This window comes from Cherax quadricarinatus, unplaced genomic scaffold (genome assembly GCF_038502225.1).
Source record: "Cherax quadricarinatus isolate ZL_2023a unplaced genomic scaffold, ASM3850222v1 Contig30, whole genome shotgun sequence".
Taxonomy (NCBI): domain Eukaryota; kingdom Metazoa; phylum Arthropoda; class Malacostraca; order Decapoda; family Parastacidae; genus Cherax; species Cherax quadricarinatus.
In genome coordinates this window covers 341,054-361,789 of record NW_027195056.1, presented here as the reverse complement: position 1 = coordinate 361,789, position 20,736 = coordinate 341,054, and the positions used below count along the sequence as shown (strand labels likewise).

The window sequence follows — 20,736 nt, the reverse complement described above, 5'->3', positions numbered from 1 at the left end:
AAGGATATGTAACAGAAGTGAAAGAGATGGTATATCCTCCTCTGCGCCCGAGAGGACCAACAGTGTGGAACTCATGCCATACCTTATCTTTCATGCTGGTAGACCAGCAAGCCAGGATAACAACCTCATGTCCACTGAGCCACCTCAGTGGACAAGAGAAGATGGTTGGCATTATTATTATTATAATCAAGGGGGAAGCGCTAAACCCGGAGGATTATACAGCGCCTGGGGGGGGGGATGTGGAAGGCATTCAGGCTTAATTCGGGGAACTGGACCACAGATCCAATTCCCTAAATCAAGAGCCCCTCACCCCCTCAGCCTACCCTTTGTGGGGTAGCCCACCACAAGATATACCTCCTTCAACCACCACCTCCAGGCAGCCTCCAGAGATTCACCAGACACCTGAAGGACTCCCTAAGCCACCTTCCAGGACTCCAGGGTGTGGATCACCACATCCCCAGATGATCCAGATTCCATAACAATACCACTGAGAATCTTAATGGTACAGGATAACGACATCCTTTCCTCGACCCAGGGGCTAGAATTGAATTATGGGGGAGTACTAAACTCGTAGGGATTATACAGCGCCTGTGTGGGGGGGGGGCATGGAAGGTATTCAGGGGACTGCAGCACAGATCCAATTCCCTAGATCAAGAGCCTCTCACCAGCATCGAGGAACCTCCCTTGTGGGGCACAGTGCCTACAATTTCCAGGGGAGGACAGGGGTGGACCTACATTTTGGGGCCCTGGAGCTTGAAGTGTTATGGGGCCCCTTTGCAGCCCTTTCTCATACCAAAGACTCAAAATTTTTAATGTGGACTCAAGTGGCTTCTGGGGCCCCTCCGGGGGTTAGGGGCCCTCAAGTTTAAGCTTTATTACTTTCACACAATTGAAGTCAGTACCTGACCAGCTGGGCTATGATTCCTGTTGGTTTACATGCAGCCAGCAGTAATAGCCTGGTTGACCACGAGGGACCGGGTCACAGGGGTGTTGACCCTGAAACACCCTGCAGGTATACCCCCAAAGGCCAAAAGTAGGACAGAAGGAGTGCTAGACCAAAAAGACCAGTTCTTCAGACCGAGGTGCTCTTCACCAGAGCAAGGAACCCTCCTGGAAGAGGTGGATCGGCTTCAAACCTGCTGTGTCGCAGTGTTCTGCTGGTAGCGAACACTTCCTTGATGACTGGCAGTGCAAGTTATCATAGACCTGTGTTATCAGAGATAACTTCTCTTGTGGTCAGTGATAACTAAGTAGGGATAACCGATAGACTATCTATTATTGTAATTTTATTCTCTAACACTGATGACTGTGATGACTGACAACTGCTGAGAGAACTTGAGGTTGTCCAGGATGGACCACCAAGTGATAACAGAGTGGTCCACCAGATAACTGAGTGGTCCACCAGATAACTGAGTGTTCCATCAGATAACTCAGTGGTCCATCAGATAACTGAGTGGTCCACCAGATAACTGAGTGGTCCATCAGATAACTCAGTGGTCCATCAGATAACTGAGTGGTCCACCAGATAACTGAGTGGTCTATCAGATAAGTGAGTGGTCCATCAGATAAGTGAGTGGTCTATCAGATAACTCAGTGGTCCATCAGATAACTGAGTGGTCCATCAGATAACTGTGTGGTCTATCAGATAACTGAGTGGTCTATCAGATAACTGAGTGGTCCACCAGATAACTGTGTGGTCTATCAGATAACTGAGTGGTCCATCAGATAACTCAGTGGTCCATCAGATAACTCAGTGGTCTATCAGATAACTCAGTGGTCCATCAGATAACTGAGTGGTCCACCAGATAACTGTGTGGTCCATCAGATAACTCAGTGGTCCATCAGATAACTGAGTGGTCCACCAGATAACTGAGTGGTCCACCAGATAACTGAGTGGTCCATCAGATAACTCAGTGGTCCATCAGATAACTCAGTGGTCCATCAGATAACTCAGTGGTCCATCAGATAACTGAGTGGTCCATCAGATAACTGAGTGGTCCATCAGATAACTGAGTGGTCCACCATATAACTGAGTGGTCCATCAGATAACTTAGTGGTCCATCAGATAACTCATCAGATGAGTCCACCAGATCAGATAACTCATCAGATAACTCAGTGGTCCATCAGATAACTGAGTGGTCCACCAGATAACTGAGTGGTCCATCAGATAAGTGAGTGGTCTATCAGATAACTCAGTGGTCCATCAGATAACTGAGTGGTCCACCAGATAACTGTGTGGTCCATCAGATAACTGAGTGGTCCATCAGATAACTGAGTGGTCTATCAGATAACTGAGTGGTCTATCAGATAACTCAGTGGTCCATCAGATAACTGAGTGGTCCACCAGATAACTGTGTGGTCCATCAGATAACTGAGTGGTCCATCAGATAACTGAGTGGTCCACCATATAACTGAGTGGTCCATCAGATAACTTAGTGGTCCATCAGATAACTCAGTGGTCCATCAGATAACTCAGTGGTCCATCAGATAACTGAGTGGTCCATCAGATAACTGAGTGGTCCATCAGATAACTGAGTGGTCCACCATATAACTGAGTGGTCCATCAGATAACTTAGTGGTCCATCAGATAACTCAGTGGTCCATCAGATAACTCAGTGGTCCATCAGATAACTGAGTGGTCCATCAGATAACTGAGTGGTCCATCAGATAACTGAGTGGTCCACCATATAACTGAGTGGTCCATCAGATAACTTAGTGGTCCATCAGATAACTCAGTGGTCCATCAGATAACTCAGTGGTCCATCAGATAACTGAGTGGTCCACCATATAACTGAGTGGTCCATCAGATAACTCAGTGATCCATCAGATAACTGAGTGGTCCATCAGATAACTGAGTGGTCCATCAGATAACTGAGTGGTCCATCAGATAACTGAGTGGTCCATCAGATAACTGAGTGGTCCATCAGATAACTGAGTGGTCCATCAGATAACTGAGTGGTCCATCAGATAACTGAGTGGTCCACCAGATAACTGAGTGGTCCATCAGATAACTCAGTGGTCAATCAGATAAGTGAGTGGTCCATCAGATAACTCAGTGGTCCATCAGATAACTGAGTGGTCCACCAGATAACTGAGTGGTCCACCAGATAACTCAGTGGTCCACCAGATAACTGAGTGGTCCACCAGATAACTCAGTGGTCCATCAGATAACTGAGTGGTCCATCAGATAACTCAGTGGTCCATCAGATAACTCAGTGGTCCATCAGATAACTCAGTGGTCCATCAGATAACTGAGTGGTCCATCAGATAACTCAGTGGTCCACCAGATAACTGAGTGCTCCATCTGATAACTGAGTGGTCCATCAGATAACTCAGTGGTCAATCAGATAAGTGAGTGGTCCATCAGATAACTCAGTGGTCCACCATATAACTGAGTGGTCCATCAGATAACTCAGTGGTCCATCAGATAACTGAGTGGGCCATCAGATAACTGAGTGGTCCACCAGATAACTCAGTGGTCCACCAGATAACTCAGTGGTCCACCAGATAACTGAGTGGTCCACCAGATAACTCAGTAGTCCATCAGATAACTGAGTGGTCCACCAGATAATTGAGTGGTCCACCAGATAACTCAGTGGTCCATCAGATAACTCAGTGGTCCATCAGATAACTCAGTGGTCCATCAGATAACTCAGTGGTCCATCAGATAACTCAGTGGTCCATCAGATAACTCAGTGGTCCATCAGATAACTCAGTGGTCCATCAGATAACTCAGTGGTCCATCAGATAACTCAGTGGTCCATCAGATAACTCAGTGGTCCATCAGATAACTCAGTGGTCCACCAGATAACTCAGTGGTCCATCAGATAACTCAGTGGTCATCCTTGACAATTATTTTACTGCCATAATTCTCCCAATAACTTAATAAATCCTCTTTAAAATGGAGAAAACAGTAAATCCTCTTTAAAACACAGTAATGGTAGTTAATCCCTTTTAATACACAGTAAATCCCCTTTAATAGACGTAAATCCCCTTTAATGAAAGTAAATCCCCTTTAATGGATGTAAATCCCTTTGAATACACTGTAAATCCCCTTTAATACATAGTAAATCCTTTTTTAAAAGGGTAAATCCTCCTTAACTTAGAAGATTCAATAAATCCCCCTCTTCTTGCGTGTAGAGAAGTCTGAGCCCTATGTAGCAGTAGCGTAAGAGTGAGAGTTGAAGGAAGAGGTTGAGTGGAGGTCCAGCTTGGCCAGGAGATCGAGCTCAACCTCCCTGAGTGCCCACTTGTGTTCAGAGATCTCCAGGGCCTCCCACTCGGCCTTGAAGGCCACCTTAGGGTCCTGAGGCATGGCCATGGCCGCTCCTGACATCTGCTCTTCCATCATCCTGGCCTGGTCAGCAGCTGACAGTGAGAGAACAATACTGGTAGTGTCAGCAGCTGACAGTGAGAGAACAATACTGGTAGTGTCAGCAGCTGACAGTGAGAGAACAATACTGGTAGTGTCAGCAGCTGACAGTGAGAGAACAATACTGGTAGTGTCAGCAGCTGACAGTGAGAGAACAATACTGGTAGTGTCAGCAGCTGACAGTGAGAGAACAATACTGGTAGTGTCAGCAGCTGACAGTGAGAGAACAATACTGGTAGTGTCAGCAGCTGACAGTGAGAGAACAATACTGGTAGTGTCAGCAGCTGACAGTGAGAGAACAATACTGGTAGTGTCAGCAGCTGACAGTGAGAGAACAATACTGGTAGCTGACAGTATGAGAGCAATACTGGTAGAATACTGGTAGAATAATACTGGTAGTATAATACAGGTAGTATAATACTGGTAGTATAATACAGGTAGTATAATACTGGTAGTATAATACTGGTAGTATAATATTAGTAGTATAATATTAGTAGTATAATACTGGTAGTATAATACTGGTAGTATAATACTGGTAGTATAATATTAGTAGTATAATATTAGTAGTATAATACTGGTAGTATAATACAGGTAGTATAATACTGGTAGTATAATACTGGTAGTATAATATTAGTAGTATAATATTAGTAGTATAATACTGGTAGTATAATATTAGTAGTATAATACTGGTAGCATAATACTGGCAGTATAATACTGGTAGTATAATACTGGTAGTATAATATTAGTAGTATAATATTAGTAGTATAATACTGGTAGTATAATACTGGCAGTATAATACTGGTAGTATAATACTGGTAGTATAATATTAGTAGTATAATATTAGTAGTATAATACTGGTAGTATAATACTGGCAGTATAATACTGGTAGTATAATACTGGTAGTATAATATTAGTAGTATAATACTGGTAGTATAATATTAGTAGTATAATACTGGTAGTATAATATTAGTAGTATAATACTGGTAGTATAATACTGGCAGTATAATACTGGTAGTATAATACTGGTAGTATAATACAGGTAGTATAATACTGGTAGTATAATACTGGTAGTATAATATTAGTAGTATAATATTAGTAGTATAATATTAGTAGTATAATACTGGTAGTATAATATTAGTAGTATAATACTGGTAGTATAATACTGGAAGTATAATACTGGTAGTATAATACTGGTAGTATAATACAGGTAGTATAATACTGGTAGTATAATACTAGTAGTATAATATTAGTAGTATAATATTAGTAGTATAATACTGGTAGTATAATACTGGTAGTATAATACTGGTAGTATAATATTAGTAGTATAATACTGGTAGTATAATACTGGTAGTATAATACTGGTAGTATAATACTGGCAGTATAATATTAGTAGTATAATACTGGTAGTATAATACTTGTAGTATAATACTGGTAGTATAATACTGGTAGTATAATACTAGTAGTATAATATTAGTAGTATAATACTGGTAGTATAATATTAGTAGTATAATACTGGTAGTATAATACTTGTAGTATAATACTGGTAGTATAATACTGGTAGTATAATACTGGCAGTATAATATTAGTAGTATAATACTGGTAGTATAATATTAGTAGTATAATACTGGTAGTATAATACTGGTAGTATAATACTGGTAGTATAATACTAGTAGTATAATATTAGTAGTATAATACTGGTAGTATAATACTGGTAGTATAATACTGGTAGTATAATACTGGTAGTATAATACTGGCAGTATAATATTAGTAGTATAATACTGGTAGTATAATACTGGTAGTATAATACTAGTTGTATATTAGTAGTATAATACTAGTAGTATAATACTGGTAGTATAATACTGGTAGTATAATACTAGTAGTATAATACTGGTAGTATAATACTGGTAGTATAATACTGGTAGTATACTAGTAGTATAATACTGGTAGTATAATACTGGCAGTATAATACTGGCAGTATAATATTAGTAGTATAATACTGGTAGTATAATACTGGTAGTATAATACTGGTAGTATAATACTAGTAGTATAATAGTAGTATAATACTGGTAGTATAATACTGGTAGTATAATACTGGTAGTATAATACTGATAGTATAATACTGGTAGTATAATACTGGTAGTATAATACTGGTAGTATAATACTGGTAGTATAATATTAGTAGTATAATATTAGTAGTATAATACTGGTAGTATAATACTGGTAGTATAATACTGGTAGTATAATACTGGCAGTATAATATTAGTAGTATAATACTGGTAGTATAATACTGGTAGTATAATACTAGTAGTATAATACTGGTAGTATAATATTAGTAGTATAATACTGGTAGTATAATATTAGTAGTATAATACTGGTAGTATAATACTGGCAGTTTAATACTGGTAGTATATTAGTAGTATAATACTGGTAGTATAATACTAGTAGTATAATACTAGTAGTATAATATTAGTAGTATAATACTGCCAGTATAATATTAGTACATTACTGGAAGTATAATACTAGTAGTATAATATTAGTAGTATAATACTGGTAGTATAATACTAGTAGTATAATATTAGTAGTATAATACTAGTAGTATAATATTAGTAGTATAATACTGCCAGTATAATATTAGTACATTACTGGAAGTATAATACTAGTAGTATAATATTAGTAGTATAATACTGATAGTATAATACTGGTAGAATAATATTAGTAGTATAATACTGGTAGTATAATACTGGTAGTATAATACTGGTAGTATAATACTGGTAGAATAATATTAGTAGTATAATACTGGTAGTATAATACTGGTAGTATAATATTAGTAGTATAATACTGATAGTATAATACTGGTAGTATAATACTAGTAGTATAATATTAGTAGTATAATACTGCCAGTATAATATTAGTACATTACTGGTAGTATAATACTAGTAGTATAATATTAGTAGTATAATACTGGTAGTATAATACTGGTAGAATAATATTAGTAGTATAATACTGGTAGTATAATACTGGTAGTATAATACTGGTAGTATAATACTGGTAGTATAATACTGGTAGTATAATATTAGGAGTATAATATTAGTAGTATAATATTAGTAGTATAATACTGGTAGTATAATACTGGTAGTATAATACTGGTAGTATAATATTAGTAGTATAATACTGGTAGTATAATACTGGTAGTATAATACTGGTAGTATAATACTGGTAGTACAATACTGGTAGTATAATACTGGCAGTATAATATTAGTAGTATAATACTGGTAGTATAATACTAGTAGTATAACATTAGTAGTATAATACTGGTAGTACAATACTAGTAGTATAATATTAGTAGCATAATACTAGTAGTATAATATTAGTAGTATAATACTGGTAGTATAATAGTAGTATAATACTGGTAGTATAATACTGGTAGTATAATACTGGTAGTATAATACTGGTAGTATAATACAGGTAGTATAATATTAGTAGTATAATACTGGTAGTATAATACTGATAGTATAATACTGGTAGTATAATACTGGTAGTATAATACTGGTAGTATAATACTGGTAGTATAATATTAGTAGTATAATATTAGTAGTATAATACTGGTAGTATAATACTGGTAGTATAATACTGGTAGTATAATACTGGTAGTATAATACTGATAGTATAATACTGGTAGTATAATACTGGTAGTATAATACTGGTAGTATAATACTGGTAGTATAATATTAGTAGTATAATATTAGTAGTATAATACTGGTAGTATAATACTGGTAGTATAATACTGGTAGTATAATACTGGCAGTATAATATTAGTAGTATAATACTGGTAGTATAATACTGGTAGTATAATACTAGTAGTATAATACTGGTAGTATAATACTGGTAGTATAATACTGGTAGTATAATACTGGTAGTATAATACTAGTAGTATAATACTGGTAGTATAATACTGGTAGTATAATACTCGTAGTATAATACTGGCAGTATAATATTAGTAGTATAATACTGGTAGTATAATACTGGAAGTATAATACTAGTAGTATAATATTAGTAGTATAATACTAGTAGTATAATACTGGTAGTATAATACTGGTAGTATAATACTGGTAGTATAATACTGGTAGTATAATACTAGTAGTATAATACTGGTAGTATAATACTGGTAGTATAATACTGGTAGTATAATACTAGTAGTATAATATTTGTAGTATAATACTAGTAGTATAATACTGGTAGTATAATACTGGTAGTATAATACTAGTAGTATAATACTGGTAGTATAATACTGGTAGTATAATACTGGTAGTATACTAGTAGTATAATACTGGTAGTATAATACTGGCAGTATAATACTGGCAGTATAATATTAATAGTATAATACCGGTAGTATAATACTGGTAGTATAATACTGGTAGTATAATACTGGTAGTATAATACTAGTAGTATAATAGTAGTATAATACTGGTAGTATAATACTGGTAGTATAATACTGGTAGTATAATACTGGTAATATAATATTAGTAGTATAATACTAGTAGTATAATACTAGTAGTATAATATTAGTAGTATAATACTGGTAGTATAATACTGGTAGTATAATACTGGTAGTATAATACTGGTAGTATAATACTGGTAGTATATTAGTAGTATAATACTGGTAGTATACTAGTAGTATAATATTAGTAGTATAATACTAGTAGTATAATATTAGTAGTATAATACTGCCAGTATAATATTAGTATACTACTGGTAGTATAATACTAGTAGTATAATATTAGTAGTATAATACTGGTAGTATAATACTGGTAGTATAATACTGGTAGAATAATATTAGTAGTATAATACTGGTAGTATAATACTGGCAGTATAATATTAGTAGTATAATACTGGTAGTATAATACTAGTAGTATAATATTAATAGTATAATACTGCCAGTATAATATTAGTATAATACTGGTAGTATAATACTAGTAGTATAATATTAATAGTATAATACTGGTAGTATAATACTGGTAGTATAATACTGGTAGTATAATACTAGTAGTATAATATTAGTAGTATAATACTGGTAGTATAATACTGGTAGTATAATATTAGTAGTATAATACTGGTAGTATAATACTAGTAGTATAATACTGGTAGTATAATACTAGTAGTATAATACTGGTAGTATAATACTAGTAGTATAATACTGGTAGTATAATACTAGTAGTATAACACTGGTAGTATAATACTGGTAGTATAATAGTGGTAGTATAATACTAGTAGTATAATACTGGTAGTATAATACTAGTAGTATAATACTGGTAGCATAATACTGGTAGCATAATACTGGTAGTATAATACTAGTAGTATAATACTGGTAGTATAATACTAGTAGTATATTAGTAGGTGCGAACAGCACCATAGTCGTGCTGTTCGCACCTACTCCTAGGTTGAGGGACTGATTACCTCATTTTCTGTACATAGTTCTACTGTCTTCAAGTTATGTCCTGGAATTTGTATTCATAAAGCCACTGGATGGCGAAACGTCTACAATAAAGATACCCAGATGTTGCACATGTGTCTTACTCTCATCTTGTCGGTATTATATACCATTCGTACACAACTAGTAGTATAATACTGGTAGTATAATACTAGTAGTATAATACTGGTAGTATAATACTGGTAGTATAATACTAGTAGTATAATACTGGTAGTATAATACTGGTAGTATAATACTGGTAGTATAATACTGGTAGTATAATACTGGTTGTATAATACTGGTAGTATAATACTGGTAGTATAATAGTAGTATAATACTGGTAGTATAATACTGGTAGTATAATACTGGTATTACAATACTGGTAGTATAATACTAGTAGCATATTAGTAGTATAATACTGGTAGTATAATATTAGTAGTATAATACTGGTAGTATAATACTGGTAGAATACTAGTAGTATAATACTGGTAGTATAATACTGGTAGTATAATACTGGTGGTATAATACTGGTATTACAATACTGGTAGTATAATACTAGTAGCATATTAGTAGTATAATACTGGTAGTATAATATTAGTAGTATAATACTGGTAGTATAATATTAGTAGTATAATACTGGTAGTATAATACTGGTAGTATAATACTGGTAGTATAATACTAGTAGTATAATACTGGTAGTATAATATTAGTAGTATAATACTGGTAGTATAATACTAGTATAATACTGGTAGTATAATATTAGTAGTATAATACTGGTAGTATAATACTGGTAGTATAATACTGGTAGTATAATACTAGTAGCATATTAGTAGTATAATACTGGTAGTATAATACTGGTAGTATAATATTAGTAGTATAATACTGGTAGTATAATACTGGTAGTATAATACTGGAAGTATAATACTAGTAGTATAATATTAGTAGTATAACATTAGTAGTATAATACTGGTAGTATAATACTGGAAGTATAATACTAGTAGTATAATATTAGTAGTATAACATTAGTAGTATAATACTGGTAGTATAATACTGGTAGCATAATACTTGTAGTATAATACTGGTAGCATAATACTGGTAGTATAATACTGGTAGTATAATACTAGTATAATACTGGTAGTATAATACTAGTATAATACTGGTAGTATAATACTGGTAGTATAATACTGGTAGTATAATACTATTAGTATAATACTGGTAGTATAATACTGGTAGTATAATACTGGTAGTACTGGTAGTATAATACTGGTAGTATAATACTAGTATAATACTGGTAGTATAATACTGGTAGTATAATACTGGTAGTATAATACTGGTAGTATAATACTGGTAGTATAATACTAGTATAATACTGGTAGTATAATACTGGTAGTATAATACTGGTAGTATAATACTAGTATAATACTGGTAGTATAAAACTGGTAGTATAATACTAGTATAATACTGGCATTATAATACTGGTAGTGTAATACTAGTATAATACTGGTAGTATAATACTGGTATTATAATATTGGTAGTATAATACTGGTAGTATAATACTAGTATAATACTGGTAGTATAATACTAGTATAATACTAGTATAATACTGGTAGTATAATACTGGTAGTATAATACTGGTAGTATAATACTGGTAGTATAATACTAGTAGTAGTATAATACTAGTATAATACTGGTAGTATAATACTAGTATAATACTAGTATAATACTGGTAGTATAATACTGGTAGTATAATACTGGTAGTATAATACTAGTATAATACTGGTAGTATAATACTAGTATAATACTGGTAGTATAATACTAGTATAATACTGGTAGTATAATACTAGTATAATACTAGTATAATACTGGTAGTATAATACTGGTAGTATAATACTGGTAGTATAATACTGGTAGTATAATACTAGTATAATACTGGTAGTATAATACTAGTATAATACTGGTAGTATAATACTGGTAGTATAATACTGGTAGTATAATACTGGTAGTATAATACTGGTAGTATAATACTGGTAGTATAATACTGGTAGTATAATACTGGTAGTATAATACTGGTAGTATAATACTGGTAGTATAATACTGGTATGCAGTTACTCACCATTATTCTCGCCCAGTACCAGGGTATAGATGGAGCGCAGACCAAATACATTGAGGAAGTACCAGGATGCTGACGATACCCAGGAAGCATCCAGCGATACCAGCTCGATACCCCGCTGCAGCATGGGCTTGAATCTCAGCGTCAGCGGGAACGGTACTTTAGCTATCAGCAAGATAACAACGGTGTCACATATTGGTAACACGCTGGTAACCTATCAACACAGTATAACATGCTAGTAACGCAGTGTAACACAGTAGATGTGACCTACTAGTAACGAAGCCTGAGAATGTCCAGTTGATCCATCCACCAATAGCAATCATGGGCAACATGTTGGTCAACTGCCCCTTCAACATCTCGACCATTATATTAGGGTCAGTCATGGGTTGTGGTGCTGAAGCTCGCTTTACTGTCTTCAGGTAACCTGTCAAACATACATTACACGAGTCACTGTCTTCAGGTAACCTGTCAAACATTACATTACACGAGTCACTGTCTTCAGGTAACCTGTCAAACATTACATTACACGAGTCACTGTCTTCAGGTAACCTGTCAAACATTACATTACACGAGTCACTGTCTTCAGGTAACCTGTCAAACATTACATTACACGAGTCACTGTCTTCAGGTAACTTGTCAAACATTACATTACACGAGTCACTGTCTTCAGGTAACCTGTCAAACATTACATTACACGAGTCACTGTCTTCAGGTAACTTGTCAAACATACATTACACGAGTCACTGTCTTCAGGTAACCTGTCAAACATACATTACATGAGTCACTGTCTTCAGGTAACCTGTCAAACATACGTGACGTGAGTCACTGTCTACAGGTAACCTGTCAAACATACATTACACGAGTCACTGTCTTCAGGTAACCTGTCAAACATACATTACACGAGTCACTGTCTTCAGGTAACCTGTCAAACATTACATTACGTGAGTCACTGTCTTCAGGTAACCTGTCAAACATTACATTACGTGAGTCACTGTCTGCAGGTAACCTGTCAAACATACATTACACGAGTCACTGTCTTCAGGTAACCTGTCAAACATACATTACACGAGTCACTGTCTTCAGGTAACCTGTCAAACATACATTACACGAATCACTGTCTTCAGGTAACCTGTCAAACATACGTGACGTGAGTCACTGTCTTCAGGTAACCTGTCAAACATACATTACACGAGTCACTGTCTGCAGGTAACCTGTCAAACATTACATTACGTGAGTCACTGCCTGCAGGTAACCTGTCAAACATACATTACACGAGTCACTGTCTGCAGGTAACCTGTCAAACATTACATTACACGAGTCACTGTCTGCAGGTAACCTGTCAAACATACATTACACGAGTCACTGTCTTCAGGTAACCTGTCAAACATTACATTACGTGAGTCACTGTCTTCAGGTAACCTGTCAAACATTACATTATGTGAGTCACTGTCTGCAGGTAACCTGTCAAACATACGTGACGTGAGTCACTGTCTTCAGGTAACCTGTCAAACATACATTACACGAGTCACTGTCTTCAGGTAACCTGTCAAACATACATTACACGAGTCACTGTCTTCAGGTAACCTGTCAAACATACATTACACGAGTCACTGTCTTCAGGTAACTTGTCAAACATACATTACACGAGTCACTGTCTGCAGGTAACCTGTCAAACATACATTACACGAGTCACTGTCTTCAGGTAACTTGTCAAACATACATTACACGAGTCACTGTCTTCAGGTAACCTGTCAAACATACATTACACGAGTCACTGTCTTCAGGTAACCTGTCAAACATTACATTACGTGAGTCACTGTCTGCAGGTAACCTGTCAAACATACATTACACGAGTCACTGTGTTCAGGTAACCTGTCAAACATACATTACACGAGTCACTGTCTGCAGGTAACCTGTCAAACATACATTACACGAGTCACTGTCTTCAGGTAACCTGTCAAACATACATTACACGAGTCACTGTCTTCAGGTAACCTGTCAAACATACATTACACGAGTCACTGTCTTCAGGTAACCTGTCAAACATACACGAGTCACTTTCTTCAGGTAACCTGTCAAACATACATGACGTGAGTCACTGTCTGCAGGTAACCTGTCAAACATACATGATGTGAGTCACTGTCTTCAGGTAACCTGTCAAACATACACGAGTCACTTTCTTCAGGTAACCTGTCAAACATACACGAGTCACTTTCTTCAGGTAACCTGTCAAACATACACGAGTCACTTTCTTCAGGTAACCTGTCAAACATACGTGAGTCACTGTCTTCAGGTAACCTGTCAAACATACATGAGTCACTGTCTTCAGGTAACCTGTCAAACATACATGAGTCACTGTCTTCAGGTAACCTGTCAAACATACATGACGTGAGTCACTGTCTTCAGGTAACCTGTGAAACATACATGACGTGAGTCACTGTCTTCAGGTAACCTGTCAAACATACATGACGTGAGTCACTGTCTTCAGGTAACCTGTCAAACATTCATGACGTGAGTCATTGTCTTCAGGTAACCTGTCAAACATACATGAGTCACTGTCTTCAGGTAACCTGTCAAACATACATGGCGTGAGTCACTTTCTTCAGGTAACCTGTCAAACATACATTACGTGAGTCACTGTCTTCAGGTAACCTGTCAAACATACGTGACGTGAGTCACTGTCTTCACGTAACCTGTCAAACATACACAACGTAAGTCTGATAATCTGTCAAATATACACCACAGAGGTCTAATAATCTGTCAAATATACACTACATAGGTCTAATAATCTGTCAAATACACTACATAGGTCTAACAATGTCAAATATACACTACATAGGTCTAATAATCTGTCAAATATACACTACATAGGTCTAATAATGTCAAATATACACTACATAGGTCTAATAATCTGTCAAATATACACTACATAGGTCTAATAATTTGTCAAATATACACTACATAGGTCTAATAATGTCAAATATACACTACATAGGTCTAATAATCTGTCAAATATACACTACATAGGTCTAATAATGTCAAATATACACTACATAGGTCTAATAAGCTGTCAAACACACAACATAAGTCAGACAAGGTGTCAAACCCAACATTACCTGACTCATCGTTGTTGAAGAAGTGTCGTCTCATAAGGAATGCTTGTTCAGGTATATATTTACCATTCTCTCTCACCATCCTGGCCCGGATCATGGCTTGGCTGTCAAGAAACATTTATATATGTACACCTCTCTATGTATGCAAGCACGGGGCCAGGAGCTGAGACTCAATGACCCCTGCAATATATATTGGAGTAATAGGTGAGTGTGTGCATGTGCAAGCACATGCACACACACACACAAAATAAGAAATAAGGATGAGGAGTGGCAATAACGAGTAATGGAGGCATCCCCAGACATCACAGCACTCACAGAAACAAAGCTCATGTAGATAACAGAGATAACATATGTGATCTTCCTGGCTGGATATCAGATCCTGAGGAAAGACAGAGGAAACAGATGGGCAGGAGAGTTGCACTGCTCATCAAAAACCAGTGGACTTTTGAGATGGGAGGACTGGTCAGAGGGGAAGCAGATGACTACATAGTAGAAACACTTAAGACTGGGGTCCCAAGGTGATGAGAGCAGTGATGTACAACCCACCACCAAACAGCAGGAGACCAAGACAAGTGTATGAGATCACTAGAGCAATGGTGGACACAATAGCTGAGGTGGCCAGGGCAAAGTTACTTGTTATGGGGGATTTCAAGCACAATGAGACTGACTGGGAAAACATGCAGCCACATGGGGGTCAAGAAACATGGAGAGTTATGATGATGGAGGTGGTACTGGAAAGTCATATATATTAACATGTTAAGGACACTACCTGAGAGAAAGAGGATGAACCAGCAGGGCTGGACTTTGTATTCACCTTGAACAGTTCTGACATTGGGTGTGTAGTCCAGCTGGGCTTGTGAGGTCTCTGGGGAGACCTAATTTAACCAATTATATGGTCACACCTGCCTTGGCCAATGTCGGGTAGCCACGCCCACGTCTGAGGTCTTTTGTTCTTGACGGCGTCAAATCCAGGCGTCAGGTCGTACACATGGTTGTGGAGGGTGCTTGGACCACCATAAAAGCCCAAGGAAGAGCATGATCAAGGGATTCGAGCGGAGCTGCTGCTGGGGTGCAGAGCTCCTGAGCAGAGACTTCGAGCGGAGCTGCTGCTGGGGTGCAGGGCTTGGGAGAAGGCTGCTGAAGTCTCTGGAGGAGACTGTTGGAGGCATTGGGCAGAGTACTGGCTTGGCGCAGTACTCGTGCTGTGTAGGTCTTGGGACCTGTGGCTTAGTTCCTGTGATGAACTGTCCTCTGAACTATATTGTAAGTTACATTCATTTTGGTCAAGTTGATTGTGTTCCCTGTCTCACTGCTTATACATACCATCCCGTTTATCTAAACCACAATAATGTTCTCCTGTTCCCAAATATATTATTGTACAAGGACTTAATAAACTGTGTTTGAGTAGAATAGTAATATTCACGGTCCCCGTTATTTTCTCCATTTATTTATGTTTAGTTAAAGTAGTGAGAGGGAGAGTAGGATGGTGGGTAGAGTAATGAGAGGTGAAGGTGTAGTCACCAGTGACCTCACATTACCTACCTACCTCCGCTAATCATCTCACCTACCGCTCACCTCTCCTGTCACATTACCTACCTACCTCCGCACTCATCCCTCCTACTGCCTCGCCTGTCACCTACCTACTGACTCCCTCCCGCTTACCCCCATATTCCCCTAACCAATACCCCCCTACATGACATGGGAATATTACACACGAAAGACCCAGGGATTCAAGTCCTGCCTGGTCCATAATTTACTGACATGTTCTCACGATTCCGTGAGTCACAACCAGTCTATAATGTGTATTAGGGTCGGTCGTTTTAAATGGACAGCTGTCAGGTAAGACATAACACTCAATCGCCAGGGAACGAGGGCAGGACGACCCCACGAACGAGATGAATCTCAACCAGCAGCTGGGTATACACCGGTATATCTGAAGGTATACTGACAGCTGGATATACACTGGTATATCTACAGGTATACTGACTTATGCAGTGAGTATATATAGGTACATCCGAAGGCATATTGACCTATACTACTGCTGGTATAAAACTGGTATAATTGAAGGTATACACTGATATATCTGAAGGTATATTGACCTATCCCATAGCTGGTATACCTGAAATTATACTAAAAGCAAGGAATACATTGGTATACTTGAAATTATGCTGGCAGCAAGGGATACTAGCTTATACCACAAAAGAGTATACACTGGTGAAAATGAAGGCATACTGACCTACCGCTGGTATACAGTGGTATAACAAGGTATACTGACAGCAGGGTATATAGTGGTATAACCGAAAGTATACTGACCTATACTGCAGCAAGGTATACCCTGGTATATGTGAAGGAATACTGAGAGTAAGGTGTACCCTGGTATAACAGCATGATACACTGAAAGGTACACCCCGGTATAAGTGAAAGTATACTAACATCAGGGTATATCCTGGTATAACTCACGGTATACTGAAAGATATATCTTGGTATAAATGAAGGTATACTGACAACAAGGTATACTGCAAGAAAGGCATACCTTGGTATAATAGAAGGTATACTGACAAAGGTATACCCTGGTAAAACAGCAAGGTATATCCTGGTATAACAGAAGGTATACTGACAAAGGTATACCCTGGTAAAACAACAAGGTATATCCTGGTATAACAGAAAGGTATACTGACAAAGGTATACCCTGGTAAAACAAGGTATACCCTGATATAACAGAAGGTATACTGATAAAGTTATACCCTGGCATAACAGCAAGGTATACACTGGTATAAAAGAAGGTATACTGACAACAAGGTATACCCTGGTATAACAGAAGGTATACTGACAAAGGTATACCCTGGTAAAACAACAAGGTATATCCTGGTATAACAGAAAGGTATACTGACAAAGGTATACCCTGGTAAAACAAGGTATACCCTGGTAAAACAGAAGGTATACTGACAGCAAGGTATACCCTGGCATAACAGCAAAGTATACCCTGGTATAACAAGGTATACCCTGGTACAACAGCAGGGAATACCCTGGTATAACAGCAAGGTATACCCTGGTATAACAGCAAGGTATACCCTGGTATAACAGGTATACCCTGGTATAACAGCAAGGTATACCCTGGTATAACAGCAAGGTATACCCTGGTATAACAGCAAGGTATACCCTGGTATAACAGCAAGATATACCCTGGTTTAACAGGTATACCCTGGTATAACAGCAAGGTATACCCTGGTATAACAGCAAGGTATACCCTGGTATAACAGGTATACCCTGGTTTAACAGGTATACCCTGGTATAACAGCAAGGTATACCCTGGTATAACAGCAAGGTATACCCTGGTATAACAGCAAGGTATACCCTGGTATAACAGCAAGATATACCCTGGTTTAACAGGTATACACTGGTATAACAGCAAGGTATACCCTGGTATAACAGCAAGATATACCCTGGTTTAACAGGTATACCCTGGTATAACAGCAAGGTATACCCTGGTATAACAGCAAGGTATACTCTGGTATAACAGCAAGGTATACCCTGGTATAACAGCAAGGAATACCCTGGTATAACAGCAAGGAATACCCTGGTATAACAGGCATACCCTGGCATAACAGGTATACCCTGGTATAACAGCAAGAAATACCCGGGTATAACAGCAAGGAATACCCTGGTATAACAGGTATACCCTGGTATAACAGGTATACCCTGGTATAACAGGTATACCCTGGTATAACAGGTATACCCTGGCATAACAGCAGGGAATACCCTGGTATAACAGCAAGGAATACCCTGGTATAACAGCAAGGAATACCCTGGTATAACAGGTATACCCTGGTATAACAGGTATACCCAGGTATAACAGGTATACCCTGGTATAACAGCAAGGAATACCCTGGCATAACAGCAAGGAATACCCTGGTATAACAGCAAGGAATACCCTGGTATAACAGCAAGGAATACCCTGGTATAACAGCAAGGAATACCCTGGTATAACAGCACGGTATACCCTGGTATAACAGGTATACCCTGGTATAACAGGTATACCCTGGTATAACAGGTATACCCTGGTATAACAGGTATACCCTGGCATAACAGGTATACCCTGGTATACCCTGGTATAACAGGTATACCCTGGTATAACAGGTATACCCTGGTATAACAGGTATACCCTGGTATAACAGGTATACCCTGACATAACAGGTATACCCTGGTATAACAGGTATACCCTGGTATAACAGGTATACCCTGGTATAAAAGGTATACCCTGGTATAACAGGTATACCCTGGCATAACAGGTATACCCTGGTATAACAGGTATACCCTGGTATAACAGGTATACCCTGGTATAACAGGTATACCCTGGTATAACAGGTATACCCTGGTATAACAGGTATACCCTGGTATAACAGGTATACCCTGGTATAACAGGTATACCCTGGTATAACAGGTATACCCTGGTATAACAGGTATACCCTGGTATAACAGGTATACCCTGGTATAACAGATATACCCTGGCATAACAGGTATACCCTGGTATAACAGATATACCCTGGCATAACAGGTATACCCTGGTATAACAGAAGGTATACTGACCTATCCTGCAGCTGGGTGAGGTCTACCTTCTTCTGAGTGGAGATCAGAACACTGACATAGTGTCTCAGTATACCACACAGGAAGGTGATTAATGTTGAGGTACAGTCCCTGGACCCATTATGTACCTCTGTAATGTTGAGGTACAGTCCCTGGACCCATTATGTACCTCTGTAATGTTGAGGTACAGTCCCTGGACCCATTATGTACCTTTGTAATGTTGAGGTACAGTCCTTAGACCCATTATGTACCTCTGTAATGTTGAGGTACAGTCCCTGGACCCATTATGTACCTCTGTAATGTTAAGGTACAGTCCATGAACCCATTATGTTCCTCTGTAACGTTGAGGTACAGTCCCTGGACCCATTATGTACCTCTGTAATGTTAAGGTACAGTCCCTGGACCCATTATGTACCTCTCTAATGTTGAGGTACAGTCCCTGGACCCATTATGTACCTCTGTAATGTTGAGGTACCGTCCCTGGACCCATTCTGTACCTCTGTAATGTTGAGGTACAGTCCCTGGACCCATTATGTACCTCTGTAATGTTAAGGTACAGTCCCTGGACCCATTATGTACCTCTGTAATGATGAGGTACAGTCCCTGGACCCATTATGTACCTCTGTAATGTTGAGGTACAGTCCCTGGACCCATTATGTACCTCTGTAATGTTAAGGTACAGTCCCTGGACCCATTATGTACCTCTGTAATGTTAAGGTACAGTCCCTGGACCCATTATGTACCTCTGTAATGTTGAGGTACAGTCCCTGGACCCATTATGTACCTCTGTAATGTTAAGGTACAGTCCCTGGACCCATTATGTACCTCTGTAATGTTGAGGTACAGTCCCTGGACCCATTATGTACCTCTGTAATGTTGAGGTACAGTCCCTGAACCCATTATGTACCTCTGTAATGTTAAGGTACAGTCCCTGAACCCATTATGTTCCTCTGTAACGTTGAGGTACAGTCCCTGGACCCATTATGTACCTCTGTAATGTTGAGGTACAGTCCTTGGACCCATTATGTACCTCTGTAATGTTGAGATACAGTCCCTGGACCCATTATGTACCTCTGTAATGTTGAGGTAC

General features: G+C 37.8%; 1 protein-coding gene across 1 annotated transcript; it reads right to left on the bottom strand.

Moving 5' to 3' along the window:
• Positions 1-3,938: 3,938 nt before the first annotated feature.
• Positions 3,939-19,735, bottom strand: EMC3 (ER membrane protein complex subunit 3). The gene is made up of 5 exons (XM_053794451.2): positions 19,650-19,735; positions 15,066-15,166; positions 12,221-12,373; positions 11,953-12,114; positions 3,939-4,368 (listed from the first exon to the last, which is right to left on the bottom strand). Exons 2-5 carry the CDS (start codon positions 15,157-15,159, stop codon positions 4,154-4,156), a joined length of 624 nt encoding a protein of 207 aa, XP_053650426.2. The 5' UTR covers positions 15,160-15,166; positions 19,650-19,735; the 3' UTR covers positions 3,939-4,153.
• Between the last annotated feature and the right edge of the window lie 1,001 nt (positions 19,736-20,736).